We start from the raw sequence: 23,348 nt of genomic DNA on the forward strand, positions 1-23,348 counted from the left end.
TTAACCGGAAAACCGCGGTTTTACTCTCTGACGGTTTTTCGGTTTCAATAATTGGAAACCGTCCATCCCTAATTCTGTCTGTGTATATGTATTTGGTGTGTGTGTGTGTATTTGGTGTGTGTGTGTATGTGGTGTGTGTGTGTATTTGGTGTGTGTGTGTGTGTGACTCACGGGGTTGATGGAGGAGTCAGGGTTGATCTGCAGGGTGTAGATGTTGTCTGTGGAGTACTGGAACAGTCCGTAGTAAGGGTTCAGCATCTCGTGACAGAGCAGGTACAGCCACTCCCTGCAACCACAACCACAACGTTAGCACCACGCTAACCGCAACGCTATCACCCAAACCTCAACCGCCCAACGCCACCGGGGAGACTGGTTTTTCCACGCCACGCCCGCCTGGACGCGGGCTAGGCCGCTTTAGACACGTTTTTTCCCACGTTCCCCTGAGAGGAAACGGACGTCCCTTTGGATTCACAAAGAGGAACGGCTGAGTCAACCCTGGTGACAGACTGACAGACACACAGACAGACAGACAGACATAGACAGACAGACAGACATAGACAGACAGACAGACATAGACAGACAGACAGACACACATGCACATGCACGCACACACACACACACACACACACACACACAGACAGACAGACACACAGACAGACATACACACACACAGACAGACAGACACACACACACAGACACACAGACAGACACACAGACAGACACACAGACACACAGACAGACACACAGACAGACATAGACAGACACACATACACACACACACACACACACAGACAGACAAACACAGACAGACAGACAAACACACACACACACACACACACACACACAGACACACAGACACACAGACAGACACACAGACAGACAGACAGACAAACAGACAGACAAACAGACAGATAGACAGGCGGGGCATCGCCTCCGGCGACCTCACCTGGCCACGCCCCCGTAGTCCAGCCCCTCCTCTCCTCTGAACTTCACCATCAGACGCTTCTTCAGGTCTTTGGGCCTCATCTTCATTATCTGACGGTATGACTCCTACGCACGCACACCAACACACACACACACACACACACACACACACGGCCATGAGACCACCGTAACACTACCAGTGTGTGTGTGTGTGTGTGTGCCGTATGTGAGGGTGTGTGTGCATATGTGTGAATAAGCAGTATGTGAAAGAGAGAGTGTGTGTGTGTGTGTGTGTATATATTTGATTGTGTGTGTGTCATATATATTTGATTGTGTGTGTATGTGTATGTGTGTGTGTGTACGTGTACGTGTACGTGTACGTGTGTGTGTGTATGTGTGCCGTATGTGTGTGTGTGTGTGTGTGTGTGTGTGTGTGTGTGTGTGTGTACCTCAAAGATCTCTTCTCTGGACACCTCTATGCGACAGTGCCCAGCCTGGGGTTGCTGTAGCGACAGCTCGTGCCTCAGCAGCTTCAGCTTGTGCACCAGGTCCCTCTCGTAACGCACGGCAACCTCCCCCTCCCCTCCCCCGCCTCCCCCCTCCTCACCCCCCACCTCCATCTGACCACCCGGCAGAGCCTGGGACGACTCCTTCACCTGGGAGTGTTGACTGGGGGGGGGAGGAGAGAGGGGAGGGGGGGAGAGAGGGAGAGAGAGAGAGAGAGGGAGAGAGAGGGGGAGAGAGAGGGGGAGAGAGAGAGAGAGACAGAGACAGAGAGAGAGAGTATCCGAGGGGGAGAGAAAGAGAGAGAGAAGGAGAGAGACAAACAGACAGCATTAGTTGAGGGTAAACCACGTGGGAGTATCAGATTCAGTGTGTCCCGTTAAAGAGCGACCGGAACACCAGCAGTCACATCCAACACCAGCAGTCACATGACCAGTCACATGACCATCCTGGGACGGGATCACCGTTAGTGGATCACGTTCACGTCACAACTCACTGTTACTGCTAAGTGTTTTTTTTGGTTAAGTGTGTGTGTGTGTGTGCGTACCTGATGATGGTGTGTAGGCGGGGGTCTGTAAACTGCGTGGTCCGGTTGTTGTGGTCCACAAAGTAGATCCTCCCGGAGACGGTGCTCCGGACCTCCCAGCCCGCCGGCAGCGGACCCAGCTCCTCACAGCTCACACTGGTCAGGTCCCTATGAAAACCAACAGACACAGTCAGTCAGACAGACAGACAGACAGCGGGCCCAGCTCCTCACAGCTCACACTGGTCAGGTCCCTATGACAACCAACAGACAGACAGACAGTCAGTCAGACAGACAGCGGACCCAGCTCCTCACAGCTCACACTGGTCAGGTCCCTATGACAACCAACAGACAGACAGTCAGTCAGACAGCGGACCCAGCTCCTCACAGTTAACACTGGTCAGGTCCCTATGACAACCAACAGACAGACAGACAGACAGACAGACAGCCAGACAGACAGTCAGCCAGTCAGACAGTCAGACAGAAAGACAGACAGACAGCGGACCCAGCTCCTCACAACAGACAGACAGACAGACAGCGGACCCAGCTCCTCACAGCAGACAGACAGACAGAGGACCCAGCTCCTCACATCTCACACTGGTCAGGTCCCTATGACAACCGACAGACAGACAGACAGTCAGACAGTCAGACAGTCAGACAGTCAGACAGACAGACAGCGGGCCCAGCTCCTCACAGCTCACGCTGGTCAGGTCCCTATGACAACCAACAGACAGACAGACAGACAGGCTGGTCAGGTCCCTACACACAACACATTAAGGTCATGCAGTGGCCTAGTCAGTCTCTGGACCTTAATCCCATAGAAAGTCTGTGGAGGGAGCTGAAGCTTCCAGTTGCCAAGCGACAACCTCCAAACCTTAAGGATTTGGAGAGGATCTGCTCAGAGGAGTGGGCCAAAATCCCTCCTGGGCAGTGTTGCCAGATGGGATTTTTTTCCAGCCTAATCAGTCTAAAAACCGCCCAGTGTGATCATAAGTAGCCCAATTGGGCTGGAATAGTAGCCCAATCTGGCAACATTGATCCTGGGATCTGCGCAAACTTGGTGACCAACTACAAGAAACGTCTGACCGCTGTGTTTGCCAACGAGGGTTTCTCCACCAAGTACTGAGTCATGTTTTGCTAGGGGGGGTACAGTGGTGGGTGGGGGTTAATGTGGGTGTGTGGGGGGGTACGTTACCGTGGTATCCGAGGGTCGTGCCAGGTGCTGACTCCCGTCTGTGTGTGCAGGAAATAGACCTGACCCTGCACCGTGGTTCTCTGCTCTGTAACACACACACAACAGAGGGTTACACACACATACACACACACAACAGAGGGTTACACACACACACACACACACACACACACACACAACAGAGGGTTACACACACACACACAACAGAGGGTTACACACACACACACGCGCACACACACACACACACACACACACACACACACACGCGCACACACACACACTCTCTCTCTCCCTTCCTCACCGTAGCCCTCTGGCAGGTCAGGTGACTGGTAGCCGTGCGACCGGTTCTGGGGGGTGTGGCCGTTGCCTCTGGAGTCCTGGCCTCTGATTCGCTGGGTCTGGAGCCTGCTCTCCTGATTGGGCGAGTCCAGGCGGCAGGTCCCGCCCCCGGCGGCGCCGGTGGGGTCAGAGTAGGGGAGGGGCTCCTCGCTGAAACAGCCCTCGAACACAGGCCTGGGAACACACACACACACACACACACACACACACACACCATATCAGTAACGCACACTCACCACTGAAACACCCTAGCTATGAAGACCACATCTTCTTTAACAGAGAACTGGAGAAACCAACTGACTAAGAATATGTTAGACAGACAGACAGACACAGAGACTAGGGATGTCCCGATCCGATATTGATATCGCCGCGATATCGGTCCTGAATGCTGGATCGCAGATCGCACCAGAAAAGAAATAGGCACCGATCTGGGGCTCGCGATCCGGCATGTCACTCACGTGATGACAACCTGTGTGTAATGAGTCTGACAATGTCATGATGCTAGCTGGTGAAATCATAAACCATTTGCTTACGTCATTTTTCGTTTGTTTACATAGTCTGAAACTACAGATGGTAAGCTTTCAAATGATGCGTCATACATTGAAATCAGAAAAAAATTCAAGACGACACGAGTATTTGAATGTTTGTTTGTATCAATGTTTTGCTCAAGAATGGTGACTGCTAAAAACGCTGCTAGCGGCTAACGTTTCGTGCTAAAACGAAAGTATTGTAACGTCCCCACTTGGACAGTGGTTGAAATAATGACAGATAGCTTCTCTCATGTAATCTGTGCGTTTAATTGTAAACTATCTCATACACAACTTTCTTAGTTCACCGGAGCTCTCTCTCCCAACGGTCTCAACAACACACACAGCACCCGCCCCCCCCCCGTGACCTCCACCAATCACAGGGGTGCATTGGCACACAACACAGTAACAGTGCGAACATGAACATGAACTCAAGCATTAATGACCATTAATGAACAGGGTTGCTACACTATGTTTACAAGCCGGGTATCACTTACCGGTAGCCTCTGGCAACAGTGAATCCAACCCACAGATTATAAGTATTTAGTGATCGTTAAACTGTTGTATATTATATCGAGTGGTACTTTAAAACTTAAAACGAAAAGCAGATATTGTTGACACCCCTTTGATTCTGGGACTGGTTTCTGGTCTCACCAGCAGCGTCACTAGGCTACACTTTTAAAAAGGGTGCTATAATTGATTTGCCATTTGTAAGAGAAGATAAATAGAATAAAAACATGAAGGCACTAAAACTAGAAATCAGACAGTAACTCTTTTTTTTTTTTACAATGCTGAATGCTGCAGTTTAAATTGTTTTAACTTTAAACCAGTTGATCACTGAGTACTGCAGAGTACTGTTTTTGTTGCTTGAATAAAGGCTGGCAGTCTTTAATAGCCAACTGTTGTTGTGGACTATATACTGGGGAAGTATTTGTTATTATTCAGGAGTAAAACAATAAATACAAATATCGGATTGATATCGGTATCGCAGATACCTGAAGCCCAGGTATCGGTATCGGTAGTGAAAAAATGGGATCGGGACATCCCTAACAGAGACAGACATGTATAGAAAGACAGAGACAGACAGACAGACAGACACACAAACAGACAGTCAGACAGAGAGACAGACATGTATAGAAAGACAGAGTGTCAGACCGACAGTCAGACAGACAGTCAGTCAGACAGTCAGACAGTCAGACAGACCCACCCTTCATTCTCTAACAGTCCTCTACAGTCCACCACGGGCCCTCCGCTGCCGATGCGGTCTCGCGTCTGTAAGCTCACTGAAGAACACACACACACACACACAACAGTTAGAGAGAGAGAGTGTGTGTGTGTGTGTGTGTGTGTGTGTGTGTTACGGCTACGCTTCCAGTCTTACCTACGATCTGTCCCCGGACGGCATCGCTGTCTGACAGGTTGAGCTTACACAGGTCCAACCTCTGGTCTGGAGGGGGGAGGGGGGGGAGGGGAGGAGGGGGGGGAGGGAGAGAGAGAGGGGGGGAGGGAGAGAGAGAGGGGGGGAGGGAGAGAGAGAGGTGGGGAGGGAGAGAGAGAGGGGGGGAGGGAGAGAGACAGGGAGGGGGGAGGGGGGTGGGGAGGAAGGGGGGGAGGGAGAGAGACAGGGAGGGGGGAGGGGGGTGGGGAGGAAGAGAGACAGGGAGGGGGGAGGGGGGTGGGGAGGAAGGGGGGGAGGGAGAGAGACAGGGAGGGGGGAGGGGGGTGGGGAGGAAGAGAGACAGGGAGGGGGGAGGGGGTGGGGAGGAAGGGGGGGAGGGAGAGAGACAGGGAGGGGGGAGGGGGGTGGGGAGGAAGGGGGGGTGGGAGGGGAGGAAGGGGGGGAGGGAGAGAGGGAGGGGGGTGGGGAGGAAGGGGGGGAGGGAGAGAGACAGGGAGGGGGGTGGGGGGTGGGGAGGAAGGGGGGGAGGGAGAGAGACAGGGGGGTGGGGAGGAAGGGGGGGAGGGAGAGAGACAGGGAGGGGGGAGGGGGGTGGGGAGGAAGGGGGGGTGGGAGAGAGACAGGGAGGGGGGAGGGGAGGAAGGGGGGGAGGGAGAGAGACAGGGAGGGGGGAGGGGGGTGGGGAGGAAGGGGGGGAGGGAGAGAGACAGGGAGGGGGGAGGGGGGTGGGGAGGAAGGGGGGGAGGGAGAGAGAGAGGGGGGGATGGAGAGAGATAGGGAGGGGGGGGGGATAGAGGGAGGGAGAGAGGGGGGGGCGGAGGGAGGGAGACAGAGTGTGTTAGGATTGTACAGACAGAAAGAAGGAAGGTGTGTGCATTTACTTGACCGAGTAGTCTGATAGTGTTGGAGGTAGGTATGTGTGTGTGTGAGTGTGTGTGTGTGTGTGTGTGTGTGTGTGTGTGTGTGTGAGTGTGTGAGTGACGTACAGCCCGTGTCCTTTAGCCTGCTGATGGCGTTGGAGAGCAGGCGTATGCAGCCCAGGAACCCCGCCCCCTGACGCTTGTGGATCTTCTTGTGGTTCCAGACGCTGATGGTGATGGAGTCTGTCTTCCCTATGTACCTGAGACACACACACACCTGGTTATACTACACACACACACACACCTGGTTATACTACACACACACACACCTGGTTATACTACACACACACACCTGGTTATACTACACACACACACCTGGTTCAGGGTTTCCGTTAGAAAAAATTGGCGCCGGTCATCGTGTCCGGGAAGATTTCAATTTACCGGACAAACGTGAGATATTCCGGTCATCATATTAAAATATAATATAGCTGTTTGTCGCGGTGATTACTGTTGTGTAGCCTATATATGCCGTTTAATGTCTTTTTCTCATCCGATACGATTAGATACGAGCTATATAATACATATAATAATATATAGGCTTTCATGATTCGCATGCGCGCTATGCTATTATGTCCAGCGCTGAACGCGCGCCACACTGAGAACGGAACAGACTGCATCGATCAATGAACGGACTCCACATTACGTTAACTGAAGTGTGTTAAATAGTTTCACGACAGTAATGTAAGTTTTCTATATTGTCTTTCCAGTTTTACCCTTTTTATCAATAAAACAACGTCATTTCTATAACCACGTCTCGCTGATTGGGAAGGCATTAAGTCTAGCTGCCTGTCAAATCATACTTACTCGGACTCGGGAGTATGAGAATGAGGAGGATGTATCGGGGGGATACACACCCCACATTTCAACTTAGTGGCACAAATTAAACTCTAACACTATAGATAGACTAAATTGAACTAAAATGATGGACACCGACTGAATAACTGAGTGGGGGGAAGACAGGTCTCAAATGTGGAACAATTATGACATTTAATACATAAAGATAAAACATACACAAATATATAACATTGATATCCCTAAACTCAAATGTAGTGTGGTATTGTCAACCTAATCTAATCAATCCTAATCTAATGGTACCAGTAGCCCAGGTTGTCGATAGTAGCGCACTACTCCCGTAGTACTCCTCCCGTAGTACTCCTCCCGACTCAGGGCTGGAACGGGCACGGCAGGCTCAATCAATGAACGGGGTTGAGATGGCCGCTAGCGTCCTTTACTAGCCGCATCTCACGGCCCTCGGTGGTCATTCACTGTGCTCTAGCACATCCAAAACACGCAGAACAATAACCTTGACTCCGGTCACTGCAGTGGTTTTATTTAGACTAGATCAAACTAAATTAACTGACTAAACTACTCACGCCGTTGAGAGACAGGGTTGCCAGATGGGGGGGGGTTACCGTCGAATGGGCTACTGGGTTTAGCGGTTATTTAGCGGACTAGTTAGGCTGTACATTGTCAATCCCATCTGGCAACCCTGCCGCTGTTTGTTCATCGCGTAGGTTAGTCTACACATTAATAATAAAAGAAAACATATAGCCCATATATTCGTCTTTTTTAATGTAGAAGGAATCAGAATATGTGACAAATTAAATTTAGCAAATTGTATTCAAATTGTGCTTAAAGGGAATTATTTTCACCGGACATTCTGACCGAAGAGATTTAAAAATGTCGGACTTCAACAGATTTTATCGGACAAAGACCGGTTATTACCGGTTAACGGAAACCCTGACCTGGTTATACACCTACACCTACACACCTGGTTATACTGCCACACACACACACACACCCACACACACACCCACACACACACACACACACTTGGTTATACTCCTACACACACTCTCTCTCACACACCTAGACAGACACACACACACACACACACACAACCTGGTTATACACTAGGGCTGCACGATTTGGGGAAAAAAATCGAATTGCGATTATTTGGACAGATATCGCGATTGCGATTAATTTGCGTATTATTTTTTTTTAAATAGCAAAAAAAAAAAAAAAAAAAAAAAGGAAAGGAAGTTTTTGTAAAGTGTGGCCATATCTCCAGCTAGGAAGGTCGTATCAACGTGCAGTTTGTTTGTACGTCTTCAGGGGACTTAGAGGCTCCCTCCTCTAGCACCCCCACAGCCCGAGTTACGAGTGAAAGAACTAAACTTACATTGGGTTGCTTTAAAGTTGGGTTGCTTTAAAATCAAGCTTCAGATTAAAACATGTGATGGAGCATTACTAACTGACTCAGGTGGTTTGTTTCACACAACCATCTAGGAAAGCTTAATTGGAAGCTGTTTGGAAAAGGGCAGGTACTTTCAAAAAATACGATGCGATGTTGTTGGTGTGCGTTCATTGACGTTGACGTTCATTGACGTTCACGTTCATTGTTGACGTTCATTGTTGACGTTCATTGACGTTGACGTTCATTGACGTTGAAACCGACGCGCTGTATGACGTATCCCATACGGGTAGTGGTGGTCTAGTGAGTTGGACTTGTGATCGGAAGGTTGTGTGAGTTCAAATCCCGCCTGAAACCACACCACTACTAGTGTGCCCTTGAGTAAGGCACTTAGCCCTCAGTTACTCCAGGGGGAATGTCCCTGTAATTCGTAATTGTAAATCGCTTTGGATTAAAAGCGTCTGCTAAATAGCAAAAAAATAAATAAAAAATAAATAATAAAAAATAAATCGCAGGCAAATCGCAGGCTTTGCGATTAGCTAATCGCATCATTTCAAATCGCGATTTCGATTTAAAATCGATTAATCGTGCAGCCCTATTATACACCTATACACACCCTTACTCACACACACACCCTCACCCATACACACACCCTCACCCATACACACACCCTCTCACTCACACACACACACACACCCTCTCTCACACCCACATTCACACACAACTATCATAGTTACACATATGCATACACATACAGAGGTCAGCCGTTCAGAGGTCTATAGTGTGTGTGGTTCAGAGGTCTATAGTGTGTGTGGTTCAGAGGTCTATAGTGTGTGTGGTTGCGTTGCGGTCACTCACAGGTCGTAGTGCTGGTTCCATTTGGGGTCGAGCGTGCTCTTGACTGTGTCTGTGGAGTGACACTGACCAGAACCGTCCACCACCACCTTGGCGAACGGGTCCGGCAGCCCTGAGAGAGAGAGAGAGAGAGACAGAGAGAGAGACAGAGAGTGAGAGAAAGTGAGAGAGAGAGACAGACAGAGAGGTAGAGAAGGAAGGAAGGTAGAGGTAGAGAGAGAGAGAGAGAGAGAGAGAGAGAGGGGTAGAGTGAGAGAGAGAGAGAGAGAGAGGTAGAGAGAGAGAGAGAGAGAGGTAGAGGTAGAAGTAGAGGGAGAGGTAGAGGTAGAGAGAGAGAGGTAGAGGTAGAGAGAGAGAGGTAGAGAGAGAGAGAGGTAGAGGCAGAGAGAGAGAGAGACAGGGAGAGAGAGAGAGAGAGTGAGAGAAAGTGAGAGAGAGAGACAGACAGAGAGGTAGAGAAGGAAGGTAGAGGTAGAGAGAGAGAGAGGTAGAGGTAGAGAGAGAGAGGTAGAGAGAGAGCGAGAGAGGTAGAGGTAGAGAGAGAGGTAGAGAGAGAGAAAGAGGTAGAGAGAGAGAGGTAGAGGTAGAGAGAGAGAGGTAGAGAGAGAGAGAGGTAGAGGTAGAGAGAGACAGAGGTAGAGAGAGAGAGAGAGAGTTAGAGGTAGAGAGAGAGAGAGTTAGAGGTAGAGAGAGAGAGAGGTAGAGGTAGAGAGAGAGAGGTAGAGGTAGAGAGAGACAGAGGTAGAGAGAGAGAGAGGTAGAGGTAGAGAGAGAGAGGTAGAGGTAGAGAGAGAGGTAGAGGTAGAGAGAGAGGTAGAGAGAGAGAGAGAGGTAGGTAGAGAGAGAGAGGTAGAGGTAGAGAGAGAGACAGAAAGCGAGTGCAGAGGTACTTACGGAAGAAGTCTTTCTTTGCGAGGTTCTTGGCACATAATACTGAAAGAGAAGAGGAGAGAAAACTGTCAGAACACCCCACACCACCTCCTCCTGACCCACCAGAACACCCCACACCACCTCCTCCTGACCCACCAGAACACCCCACACCACCTCCTCCTGACCCACCAGAACACCCCACACCACCTCCTCCTGACCCACCAGAACACCCCACACCACCTCCTCCTGACCCAGCGGGGGGGGGGGGGGGGGTCAGCGTCCATTCAACCCCGGTGACAACCCTCCTGTCTGCTCCTCTCCCTCACGCTGCTCCTGACTGTCACCAGCCACACAGTCTAGAAGCATCTCTCTGACGAACAACCAGCGTCTAAGGTTACCACCAGAACAGGATGGGGAAACACAGTTTTTCTTTTTTTATTGGACAGATACAGTGAAGACAGACAGGAAAGTAAGGAGAGGAAGGGAGAGAGGGTATGTCAGCAGGGCATGGGCCGGGTTCGAACCCATGCCGACATGGGCACGTGTGTGCACTGTAGACCACCCCAGGCCACGGTGCTAGACCACTGGACCACCCCAGGCCATGGTGCTAGACCACTGGACCACCCCAGGCCATGGTGCTAGACCACTGGACCACCCCAGGCCATGGTGCTAGACCACCCCAGGCCACGGTGCTAGACCACTGGACCACCCCAGGCCATGGTGCTAGACCACTGGACCACCCCAGGCCACGGTGCTAGACCACTGGACCACCCCAGGCCATGGTGCTAGACCACTGGACCACCCCAGGCCACGGTGCTAGACCACTGGACCAACCCAGGCCACGGTGCTAGACCACTGGACCACCCCAGGCCATGGTGCTAGACCACTGGACCACCCCAGGCCACGGTGCTAGACCACTGGACCACCCCAGGCCATGGTGCTAGACCACTGGACCACCCCAGGCCACGGTGCTAGACCACTGGACCACCCCAGGCCACGGTGCTAGACCACTGGACCACCCCAGGCCACGGTGCTAGACCACTGGACCACCCCAGGCCATGGTGCTAGACCACTGGACCACCCCAGGCCATGGTGCTAGACCACTGGACCACGGAAATATTCTGCAGTATCTTTTGAACAGGGACAGACAGGAGACTTGGAGACAAAGGAGGTTTCACCAGCCACTCTGATTATTGTTATATCATAATTATAAAAAAAATGTAAGCAATATTTAGGCAAAGGCCTCAAAGTGGCCTACAAGTACTCTACAACGAAATGCAGTTTAGCATCTAACCAAAAGTGCAAACTAGTGATACAAGAACATGATTAGGGCTGGGTATCGCCACTGATTTCCCAAAACGATTCGATTCCGATTCACAGCTCGATTCACAGCCCGATTCGATTCGATTCACGATTCGATTCGATTCGATTCCGATTCGATCTAGTTACAATATACATTTTTTGCTTGAATATGAAAGAGATTCTCTGAACTAATGCTATAAATGGTTCAAGGAACCCTATAACATGTAGCATTGTTAAACACATCAATGAATTGACTCCAAAGCAGTTACATGAATGTACTTTTTATTTACATATGACTTTGCTTTTGTCCAGCTCATCTCTATCGTCACATTTTTAAAATCCAAAATGCACCCAGACATCTGACTTTAAGCCTGGTGGTGACTTGAGTGTCCCTGCCATCGCCATGTTTTTAGATTTTAGTGTTGAGACCTCACGTTGCGTGAGATATGATAAATTCTTGTAGCGCGAGATCTGGCCACGAGATCTCGTTGCGGGTTGAAGCTGCAAGCAAAAAAAAAAAAAAAAAAAAAAAAGTCGATCTCGGGATTTATGAATCGATAATCGCTCATTTTAATGAAGATCGATTCAGAATCGGGAAATCGATTTTTTGAACCCAGCCCTAAACATGATATCAATAAAACAAGACAATGTAGTGATAGGTGACGTGTTCAATATGCAGTATATGCATGTACTACAAGTAGTAGTATAAACATCAGTTTAGAGGTAAACAGTTATGAGCTATATACAGTTAGGTAGCTTGTGTGTCAGAAGTCCTGCTCATGTGTTTTTCTATTGTGGCCTTTCACCTTAATATCGGTTTAAACATACGTGGCTGGTGAATTTGGTCATCCACCTCTCAGACACAGTGGCTGGTCGACTAAAAAAACTCATTTTATACCCTGCAGACAAATCACATCCTCTCTTGCACACTCAACCAGCACCACAGAGCCTGCCCGGGTGTGTGTGTGTGTGTGTGTGTGTGTTACAGATTCCTCAGTGTGAATGCACCAGTCAGGCAGATACATGTATAGTGTTTCTGAGTGGGCAGGTTGCTGGTTGGTTAGTCAAATATATGGATGCCTGAGGCTGACCTCAGTCTCATACATTATACAGAATCACTCACCACACCACTGGAACACACACACACACACACACACACAGGCCCGTATCACAGCTAAAGAGTGGATTCTCCTCTCCGCCTTGTCTCTAAGGATACAGACCACAGAGCTCATACTGACCAGGGTGGTCTACAGTGCACACACGTGCCCATGTCGGCATGGGTTCGAACCCGGCCCATGCCCTGCTGACATACCCTCTCTCCCTTCCTCTCCTTACTTTCCTGTCTGTCTTCACTGTATCTGTCCAATAAAAAAAGAAAAATATGAGTGGGACTGCCCCACGCAGGGGAAAAAAATAAACAAAATAAAAATCTATAGGCTATTTCCCCCTGCTGTGTTTCCCCATCCTGTTCTGGTGGTAACCTTAGACGCTGGTTGTTCGTCAGAGAGATGCTTCTAGACTGTGTGGCTGGTGACAGTCAGGAGCAGCGTGAGGGAGAGGAGCAGACAGGAGGGTTGTCCCCGGGGTTGAATGGACGCTGACCCCCCCCCCCCCTCCCGCTGGGTCAGGAGGAGGTGGTGTGGGGTGTTCTGGTGTGTGTGTGTGTGTGTGTGTGTGTGTGTGCTCATTAGAGTGTTTGAGCAGAGGCCAGACAGCCTGGTATGGAGGTATCAGATCAGGTCAGGTCAGTGTGAAAAACCTCCCTGTGGAAAAACTGTAATAACACAACAGAGCTAGCCCACGCTCTCACACACACACACACTCTAGTAATAATACCACCACCTCTAACTCTCTACCTCACACACACACACACACACACACACACCAGTGTGGGGTGTCCAGGCCTGAGCCAGACTGTGTGGTGTCCGCTAGCTGACTGTGGTGGGAGGAGGAGGAGGAGGAGGAGGAGGAGGGGGAGGAGGAGGGGGAGGGGGAGGGGGAGGAGGAGGGGGAGGGGGAGGAGGAGGGGGAGGAGGAGGAGGGGGAGGGGGAGGAGGAGGAGACCCACCAGTCATTCTAGCCTCGGCACAGGACCGTTCTAACCGCTCAACGCCCTTCACACACCCCAGCAGCACCGGAGGCCGCTACCCAACCCCCCCCCCCCTCTCACGTCCACCGAAGGTCGTACACTACACAGCACAGGTGCGACGATTAATTATCGCCATGACGATGTGTTGGGAGGTGACGGGGGGGGGGGGGGTCGTAAGTGACATGTCCTCGTCTGACTTATCCTAGACGAGAGCACTTCCTGGCAAGCGCCTCCCCTCCCCCTCCGAGGGAGACCAAACGACTTCCGTGGAAACGACTACATTAAAAGAACGTCACGTCAAAAAATGTGCTACTGTGCCAACAGCCAACGGTAACATACGGGGGGGGGGGCAGCACTACAATCACTCTGCCTTTCTTTTTTTTCTCTCTCATTTTTTTTCTCTTTCTGCAGCCAAAACGTGGTTGGTTATCAGGCTGCTGACATCTCATCACCGCACCTTGTTTCGTTGGGAGCAGATTGAGATCGCTTGGCTGTCTGGGGGGGGGGGGGGGGGGGGGGAGTGAGTCGAGCGTACCGGTGAGCGGAGGAGGGTATCGGGTATCGGTGTGGTGGTGGAGGAGGAGGAGGAGAGGGGGGAGGAGGGTATCGGGGTGGTGGTGGAGGAGGAGTAGGAGAGGAGGGTATCGGGGTGGAGGAGGAGGAGAGGGGGGGTATTGGGGTGGAGGAGGAGGAGAGGAGGAGGAGGAGAGAAGGGGGGGAGGGTATCGGTGTGGTGGTGGAGGAGGAGGAGGAGGAGAGGAGGGGGGGGTATTGGGGAGGAGGGGGACGAGGCGGTGTGTGTGTCTACTCTCGTCGCCTCGCTTTCCTGTGATTAATAAACCAAGAATGGTCCACAGGATATCCTTCCTTGTTCCCACATCCTCCCCCCCCACCACACTCCCCCCACCCCCTCCTCCTCTCCTCCTTCCCCTGACTAACACATACCATAGCCTATCCTCACAGACCGAGAGAGAGACAGAGAGAGAGAGAGGGATGGGGAAAGACTCAGAGGTAAAGGGCGGAGTAAAGCAGAGAGAGAGAGAGAGAGAGAGAGAGAGGGAAAGAGTGAGTGTGCCGGAGAGCAAGAACAGAAAAAGGCAGAGCCAGAATGAGAGAGAGAGAAAGAGAAAGAGAGAGAGAGAAGGAGACAGAGAAAGAGAGAAATAAAGAGAGAAAGAGACCAGTGCGTTCTGATCGTGCTTCCTTTCCCAGATGAGTCATAGCGAGGGAAGCCTTTCTTTCTCTCTCTCTCTCTCTCTCTCTCTCTCATGCCTGGGGCAAGGCTGGGATATCCCTCTCTGTCTCTGTCTTTCCATCTCATGAGATTCCGGTGAGACATCCATTCTTTCTGTGTGCTCGAGGAAGCTCTTCACTCTGGGAGGGTCACGGTTGGCCAGCGGGAATAGAGAGGATGGAGCGGACTCCCTCCCACCCCCCCTCACCCATCCCTAGCCTCCTTCCTTCACCCTGGCTGTTAAGCCTATTGGAGGAATATGGCCCATGCCCTGAATATGCCCAGTTATGACCATGGTGTTATGCCCTTTCCAGTCCTTTATGATCTGTGACAAAGCACGCGTGGGCAGACTGGGCACCTAAATAAACATATCAGTCACTCACTCACTCACTCTCTCACACACACACACACACACACACACACACACAGTGTCTGGGCAGAGTAGGATGTTCAATGTCCGAGTGCCGAGTCTGAATCAGATAAACAGGCATAACACTAATCACACACACACACACACACACACACACACACACACAGACACAGACACAGACACAGACACAGACATCAGTCTAGTTGACAGGCTCAGTCTGATCAATAGTGTCACTCTCTCTCCCTCAGCATCTCCCCTCGACTTCTCTCTCTCACCTCAGCATCTATCCTCTGTGTGTGTGTGTGTGTGTGTGTGTGTCTGCACGTGCCCCAGGGCTCAGTGAGAGGATTAGGCGTGTCCTGAGTAAGCAGGGCTCCCACCATGCCCACCCCCCCCCCTCTCTCTCTCTCTCTCTCTCTCTCCTGAGCATCCCGTAGCCCGTCCTGTCCTGTCCCCTCTATGCAGCGGCCAGGTTACCGGTGCCCACCGAGGGACCCTGGCACTGCCAGCCCTGGCACGTGCCACCACAGCCTGGAACTAACAGTAATAGAGCCAGTGAACCCTCCAAAACCAGGCTGCTGGGCCCAGGAACACCTGCCTGGACACACACACACACAGAGACCTCTAACCCAAGTTGAAGGCCTCTAACTCTGTTGAAGATACTCACTTTATCTCTGTCTGTCTGTCTGTCTGTCTGTGTCTCACTCACTCACACACACACACACACACACACACACACACTCTCTCTCTCTCTCAAGCCAAACAAACTCACACACAGACTAAACAGACCGCTGGCCCAAGCCAGGCAGCCCTGCCGCTGCTCCCATTGGCTCATCACAACATTCCTCAGCCAATTAGAATTCCTGTCATACCTGAGGGGGCGGGCACCGTTGGGGGGCAATAACCCCCCGGTCTGTGTCCACAAAGAAATGTGCACACACACAGATACACTCACACGCTAACACACACCGCAGAACGTCCAGTTTGGGATACCCGTGAACAGACGTGTTTCCCTTTTGTCGTACAGGAAACATGGATCATGTGTCTGTCAGCTCGACGTGGTTGTGTCTACCTGCAACATTCAGACGACACACCACCACCAGCCCACAATGGATGTTGCCCATCGCCCTCTCTCTCACACACACACACACACACACACACACACACACACACACACCATTCAGAACGATGAACCTGAACCATCAACTCACACGTCGACAACCACAAAGACACACACACACACACACACACACACACACACACACACACACACACACACACAATAGCCGTACTAATGGGTGGACCAGAGGAGCAGTGGTCAAGGCGTCTGCCCCAGCGTGCATTAACATCTGAATAGTGGCCTCTAGCTTGGCCGGCATGGCTACAATGGCATCTACAGTATCAACCATTGTTCCAGCTGTGTGTGTGTGTGTGTGTGTGTGTGTGTGTGTGTGTGTGTGTGAGAAAGAGAATGTGAGTGTCCACCCCCCCCATTCCCCTGAGGCCAAAGCCAGAAGATGATCTAGAGACGAACCGTGTCCAAAAGTATCGACTGATCCGGATGATCGATTTGTCGTCGGTTAGCTGCGGCTCAACAGTTGCTAAGATCACAGCAGCATTTAACATCCGATTCAGGTCAATCGACTACCTCGGCTTGGTTTCTACACCTAGGTAGCTCCTGTTTTATCTGGGTGATGTTCACATCACTAAGCCATGTAGCCACAGCTACAGCTGACGTCTGCTAGCTTGTTCTCCAAGAGCGCAAAGCTAGTCACGCCGGCGACTAAACATTCGCCTACAACGGACAAGATTAGCCCGGCAAGGGCGAATCGAAGTAATTTTCCTACACATTTATCAGCTAGATCGCCGAATGCACAAAAGTGACAATCTTGTTGCTAGTTGCTGGCTAACATTAGCTGTCTACCTTCCCCCCGACCAGACCAGCTAGCCGCCTAGCTTAGCTCTGTTTGCGATCGAAAAACCCGGATGTTTTTGGGCAAACAGTGGCACTGGATCGTTCCCAGGCGAGGGACATGAGTTGCTAATACAGCTAAACTAAGCCCCGGTCACAGCACTGGATTGCAGTTAGACGTTTTAATCCCGAGACAACATCGTGCACCGTAAGCGCGTTCAGACCGGGTTTACCTGTCAGCCGGATTTTGATGCTGGACCCGTTCCTTCGAGTCCCAGGATTCGACATCACTCCGGGGGGAAACGATCCTCGCAAACTCTCCCACTTTGGGTCGCCCGATAGACACAATCGAATACGCAGCCGGAGGATAGTAAACTAGGGTGTTAGAATCTGTTCTTGGCGTTCGTGTTCCTCAGGGGCAAGATTGTATTATTTCCTCGCAAAGTCCTACCCCGTACCTTCGACATCTAACAACACAGACCAACATTTTCGGTCTCTCTCTCCCTCAAACACGTACTGACGTCAGGCTCTTACGTCGATTACGTGAAGACGTGCGCGCTTCCGGGAAAACGTTCGTGTTCGCGAGAAAAGCAGGCGTTTGAGGTTCAGAAAATGGGGGGCAGGGTCAGGGCAAAGAGAGAAAGACATGTGTGTTTAAAACGGTCAGAGCCCCCCTCTTTCCCCTTCCGGTGTATTGCACTGCCTGGTGGATAGGAAACTATTACTAACTATTACTGTCAGGCGGGTTAGGGTGTAGATGTAGTTACTAACACTATTACAATGTAATAGTGGGACTCGACAGCTTCTACCACAGGGCCGTCAAGGCCCTGAACACAGAAAAGGCCTAAGTTCTGGGCCCAGGACAAGTCCGGACGGATTGTAATGGCAGCTAGTGCTGAGGCACAAACATGTACATTTTCAAGCCTGCAAACTGTGACACTTTTAAAAAAATGTGAAAAAATACTTTCTTGTGCAATATGACAACCCTAGTTGACTATCTGTGCAGTATAGTACAGTGGATTGTGTACATAGCCTCTATTGATGTAAACCAGCTCCTTATCTTCTTGTGATTTTATGCATCTATGCTTTTTCCAAAATGTGTTTCTTTTTCCTTTCTTAAACACCAGGGGAGCCTCCCCTCCTAAATTTCGTTGTTTGGTACCTGTACTGTAACAATGACAAATAAAGTCTATCTATCTAATGGTTAACACATAGTAACACACACACACACACACACACACACTTTCTTGGGGCAGGGTTCGGGGAGTGAGGGGGGGGGTTAGTGGATGGGGAGTGAGAAGTGGGGGGGTCATTTGGGGTTGTGAGGGTGGTAGGAGGGAGAGTGAAAGGTTGGGTGGAAAGGGTTAAAGGAGAGGGTTAATGAATGGATTTGGCTGGGGATCCTTAGCTGCAGGCGAGTTAGCAGAATTAGCTGTATGAAACAAAGGAGTCTCTCATCATGCTGTTTACAGGACAAAGTAATCCACATAAGCAGTAAAACAGGTCGCTGGTTGGTTACCACAGTGCTAACTCTCCGCACGCACACACACACACGCACCTGGGCACACAAACACACACACACACACACACACACACACCCGCCCGCGACACACGCACACACACACACACACACACACACACACACACAGTACACAGGCACATAGGGGGATAGAGAGAAAGTAGGAATCTCTCTTTCCGTCTTATAGACCTGTGTGTTTGAGTGTTTGCTTAGCTATGTCAACGGCCCACAGGTGGCAGTGGAAACACCAATGTCAGTTGTCCCCTCGGAACTGATCCCCCAATGCCTGCCCCCCAACACACACACACACACACACACACGCACACACACACACACACACACACACACACACACACACACCAAAACATATCCAAGTTTCAGTTATAATGAATGTGCTTAAAGTGCAGACTTTCAGCTTTAATTTGAGGGTATTCACATCCAAAATGTGAAGGAGGAAGGAAAGTAATTGGACAATTGACTCAAAAGCTGTTTCATGGACAGGTATGGTCTATTCCTTTGCTATTTATTTATCAATTAAGCAGGTAAAAGGTCTGAGTTGATTCCATTGCATTTGGAAGCTGTTGCTGTGAACGCACAACATGTGGTCAGAAGGAGAAGGAGTTCTCAATGCAAGTGAAATAGGCCATCCTTAGGCTTCAAAAACGAACAAAAAAACAGATAGAGATAGCAGGAACATTAGGAGTGGCCAAATTAACAGTTTGGTACATTCTGAGAAAAAAAGAACTTACTGGTGAGCTCAGCATCACAAAAAGGCCTGGACATCCACGGAAGACAACAGTGGTGGATGGATGTGGTGGAAGAAAAACCCTTCACAACATCCAGCCAAGTGAAGAACAGTCTCCAGGAGGTATGCATATTATTATCCAAGTCTACCATAAAGAGTAGACTTAGACTTCACAAGAGCAAATACAGAGGGTTCACCACAAGGTGCAAACCATTCATAAGCCCCAAGAATAGAAAGGCCAGATTAGACAAAAAAACATCTAAAAAAGCCAGTCCAGTTCTAGAACAGCATTCTTTGGACAGATGAAACTAAGATCAACCTGTACCAGACTGATGGGAAGAAAAAAGTATGGAGAAGGCTTGGAATGGCTCATGATCCGAAGCATACCACATCATCTGTAAAACACAGTGGAGGCAGTGTGATGGCATGGGCAGCATGGCTTCCAATGGCACTGGGTCACTAGTGTTTATTGATGATGTGACAGAAGACAGAAGCAGCCGGATGAATTCTTAAGTGTTTAGAGATATACTGTCTGCTCAGTACTTTAGCAAAGTTGATTGGACGGTTTTTAAGGCAAATAAGTGGAACTAAAGGCAGAAAGAGCTACGAACAAACAACAACTGAAGACAGCTGCAGTAAAGGCCTGGCAAAGCATCACAATGGAGGAAACCCAGCATATGGTGATGTCCATGGGTTCCAGACTTCAGGCAGTCATTGCCTACAAAGGTTTCTCGACAGACCATTGAATAATTTGCATTTTATTTATGATTATGTTAATTTGTCCAATTACATTTGAGCCCCTGAAAATAGGGGACTATTTGTGGGACAATAAAAATGGTTGCAATTCCTAAACTTAAAATATTTTGGTTCAGCCCCTTGAATTAAAGCTGAAAGTCTGCACACTTCAATTGCATCTTGATTGTTTCATTTCAAATTCATTGTGATGGCATACAGAGCCAAAATTATGTAAATTGTGTCACTGTCCAAATATTTCCAGACCTAACTGTATATGCACACACACACACACACACACACACACACACACACACACACACACACACACACACACTCCAGATTTAGCATTCCCCTGCCAAACTGCCAAGTACGGCTGTTGGGGTGTGTGTGTGTGGTAAGTTTGTGATTCTCAGAGGTGTGTGTGTTTCTCAAAATGCCGTAGCCCCCTTGGGACAGGCAGAGTGTGTTCACAGCTACTTAGAGCTCCCATCAAAAAGATAAACATAGTAATACCTTTGGGTCCACCTATACACACACACACACACACACACACCGTAAAGTACAGTTAAAAATGTGTCTTTAGGCACCTTAAGTTAGTAGGCAAGTCCAGCGATTGAACTCTTAAACTCCTCTAATTAGATAGAGCTACTAGGTAAATTAGGTAGGTAGATAAAGGAGAGGAAGAGAGACGGAGAGAGAGAGAGAGAGAGGCTGAGATAGAATGAGGAAGGAGATGGAAGATAAGAGAAGGGAGAAGAGAGATAAACAAACAGAGTGGAAGATTGATTCTTCCCATTAGCTGTCTGCCGTTTGTCATCAGCAGTGTCTGTCTGCCCCGATTAGCGTCCCCCTTTGGGGACGAGGTGGAACAGCTGCCCCAGCCCAGAGGGACCAGCAAACTCAGGCCCCAGCCCCAGCCCCAGAACCCAGCCCCAGTCTATCCTCCTGTCCCACTGGGCCGGTTGGACCATGGGTGTGACCGGTGGTGGGTCTAACCATGGGTTGAGCTCCATAAGTTAGATTGTCATTAAGACTGCTCCTCTTCCCTGAATGTGAAACATTCCAGCCTGTTATGATTGAGTTATTGGCTCAATCCCATTTCTTATTTTTATACCCCAACCCCCTCGTTTTCAGTGCCACTCGCTTTTCAGAACAGAGTTAACAAGGGGTAGTGGTTGAAATCTTCCCCTATGAAATGGGACAACTTGTTCAAGACCCTGATACGTCATCAGTAGTGTCCTAGAAAAGCATGGATGCTCACGATTCATTCACAACTTATGAGTTTCACGCTATCAATCCATCAAACGAGTCATCAAATAAAAAAGAACATTGCTTCATTACCAGGCCAGTTCATAACAGAATAGCGGTGCTCTGTAGGCTAGCAACCCGTGCTCCTACCCTGCCAGTCTGCACTGACATTAGAGGAGCAGTAACAAAGTGCAACAATTTTGCTGCTGGACTTTAGTTAAATTTCGGACGTCATAGTACCAACGGGGGAAATGCAACATGGAAATATGTAAAAATGCGGGACTGTCATGCACAAATCAGCCTTAAAACAATGTTGTAACGTTAGCTAGCTAGCTAGAGATTCTTTTGTTATGGTTGTTATAAAGAAAAGGTCTATAATACATTGAAATGACATTAAACTAAGATAATACAATGGTTATCATCATTTTGAAATCTTTATTAACAAAGAAAATAATTACATTTGTGCTTTTCTTTTGTTGTTTGTGTGCTCACCACTATCTTGCCGACGATTCGCAAGGCATTCTGTGGGGACTTCGCATAACACTCCGTTTGGAGTGTGCCTCTGAAAAAACGTTGTTTGGACGACCACTTCACCCTACCGCTTCGCCCTACCCCTCCACCCCAACAACAATCAGGAAACCCTACATGTGACCGTGCAAAACAAAGGGGCAGGGCTAAGTGGTAGGGGCAAGGGGTGAATTGGGGTTGGGCCATTATATCATTATTGGTCTACCAGGCCAGTGAGGGGTTAAACAGCAGAGAGACAGGTGAGAGCTCTCCCACGAGGGAGTCTGAATGCGCTAATGGTTTTACTTTGGGTGGCTTACTCATCCTAACCCCACAGAGAGGGATGGGTGCGGAGGGGGGGAGGGAGGGATGGAGATATGGAAGCAGACGGATGGTTAAAGAAGAGTGATTAAGTGACGAAAGCAGAGGGATGGAGGGATGGAGGGACGGAGGGACGGAGAGATGGCTTTCCAGCTCGGAAGCCCTAAAAGGTTACTGTGGGAATGTAGAATTCCCAGCCTCACGTCTGTCAGCGCTCCGGACAGCGCTCCAGGCCGTGCGGGGTGAGCAGTCTAACGGGGCCTCTGGGTAATGACTGTTTTAAGAGTTATGCCCAAATCAGGAAGGAGAGATGCCAGTATATAAGGCTGCCCAGAGCACACACACCCATACCCAGTCTACCTCTGCCTCCTGCTCCGGTGAGTACAGGACACACACACACACACACACACACACACACACACACACACACACACACACACACACACACACACACACACAAAGTAGGAATCTCTCTTTCTGTCTTATAGACCTGTTTGTTTGAGTTTTTGCTTAGCAGGGCACACACACACACACACACACACACACACGCACGCACGCACGCACGCACGCACACACACACACACACACACACACACACACACACACACACACACACATTCCTGAGCCTATTGTATCTCTTTGTGTAATCTAAATGATTTGATGAGATTTCTTCCCAGCATCCAGCATTAAGTACCATGGATGACTTTATTCACCAAAAATGCTGAACTGATGATGCTTCATTTTGTAGCCAATCAAAGTATTAGATACTAGGTAAATCCCACATCAATACAACACTTGGTGCTCTAGGTGGTGAGTGCTCCGGAAATCTTTGACAGTGAGTGAGTCAATCAACTTGTTGTGTGTGTGTGTGTGTGTGTGTGTGTCTCCTCTCTCCTCCAGCCTCTCTACAGCAGCCAGAGCGTGTGTATTGGGTCGGTGAGTGAGTGAGTGTGTGTGTTGGTAGCAGCAGCAGCAGCAGCAGTCATGCCGTACAAAGGCGAGTGCGGGGACGATGTGGACCCCATGCCCTTCCTGGCCCCCACGGAGAAGGAGAAGCTGGAGGCCATGGCCAAGCCCTACGACATCAAACGCTCCTGCTGGGTCAAAGACGAGAAGGAA

At 49.8% G+C, this 23,348-nt stretch overlaps 2 protein-coding genes across 3 annotated transcripts in view; one reads left to right on the forward strand and one right to left on the reverse strand.

Moving 5' to 3' along the window:
- smurf1 (SMAD specific E3 ubiquitin protein ligase 1) overlaps positions 1 to 17,618 on the reverse strand; it is a 28,889-nt gene extending 11,271 nt beyond the window's left edge. For both annotated transcript variants that reach the window (XM_080524052.1, XM_080524051.1), the window contains exons 1-12: positions 17,388 to 17,618; positions 10,272 to 10,310; positions 9,381 to 9,489; positions 6,395 to 6,528; positions 5,391 to 5,456; positions 5,217 to 5,292; positions 3,445 to 3,656; positions 3,147 to 3,231; positions 1,976 to 2,122; positions 1,374 to 1,593; positions 947 to 1,050; positions 172 to 286 (exon numbers count right to left, since the gene is read on the reverse strand). In XM_080524052.1, the coding sequence (XP_080380178.1) occupies positions 172 to 286; positions 947 to 1,050; positions 1,374 to 1,593; positions 1,976 to 2,122; positions 3,147 to 3,231; positions 3,445 to 3,656; positions 5,217 to 5,292; positions 5,391 to 5,456; positions 6,395 to 6,528; positions 9,381 to 9,489; positions 10,272 to 10,310; positions 17,388 to 17,442 (1,362 nt within the window). In that variant the 5' untranslated portion in view covers positions 17,443 to 17,618. The remainder of the gene's footprint in view (positions 1 to 171; positions 287 to 946; positions 1,051 to 1,373; positions 1,594 to 1,975; positions 2,123 to 3,146; positions 3,232 to 3,444; positions 3,657 to 5,216; positions 5,293 to 5,390; positions 5,457 to 6,394; positions 6,529 to 9,380; positions 9,490 to 10,271; positions 10,311 to 17,387) is intronic.
- A 5,595-nt stretch (positions 17,619 to 23,213) lies between these two features.
- Positions 23,214 to 23,348, forward strand: part of LOC308150219 (myosin-16-like) — a gene marked incomplete at both ends in the record, with an annotated part of 24,484 nt that continues 24,349 nt past the window's right edge. Inside the window, one exon of the mRNA XM_080523073.1 lies at positions 23,214 to 23,348. This exon is cut by the window's right edge and continues 69 nt beyond it. Within this exon, the coding sequence (XP_080379199.1) occupies positions 23,214 to 23,348 (135 nt within the window).

The sequence above is a fragment of the Nansenia antarctica genome (assembly GCF_963989245.1).
Source record: "Nansenia antarctica genome assembly, chromosome: 2".
Taxonomy (NCBI): domain Eukaryota; kingdom Metazoa; phylum Chordata; class Actinopteri; order Argentiniformes; family Microstomatidae; genus Nansenia; species Nansenia antarctica.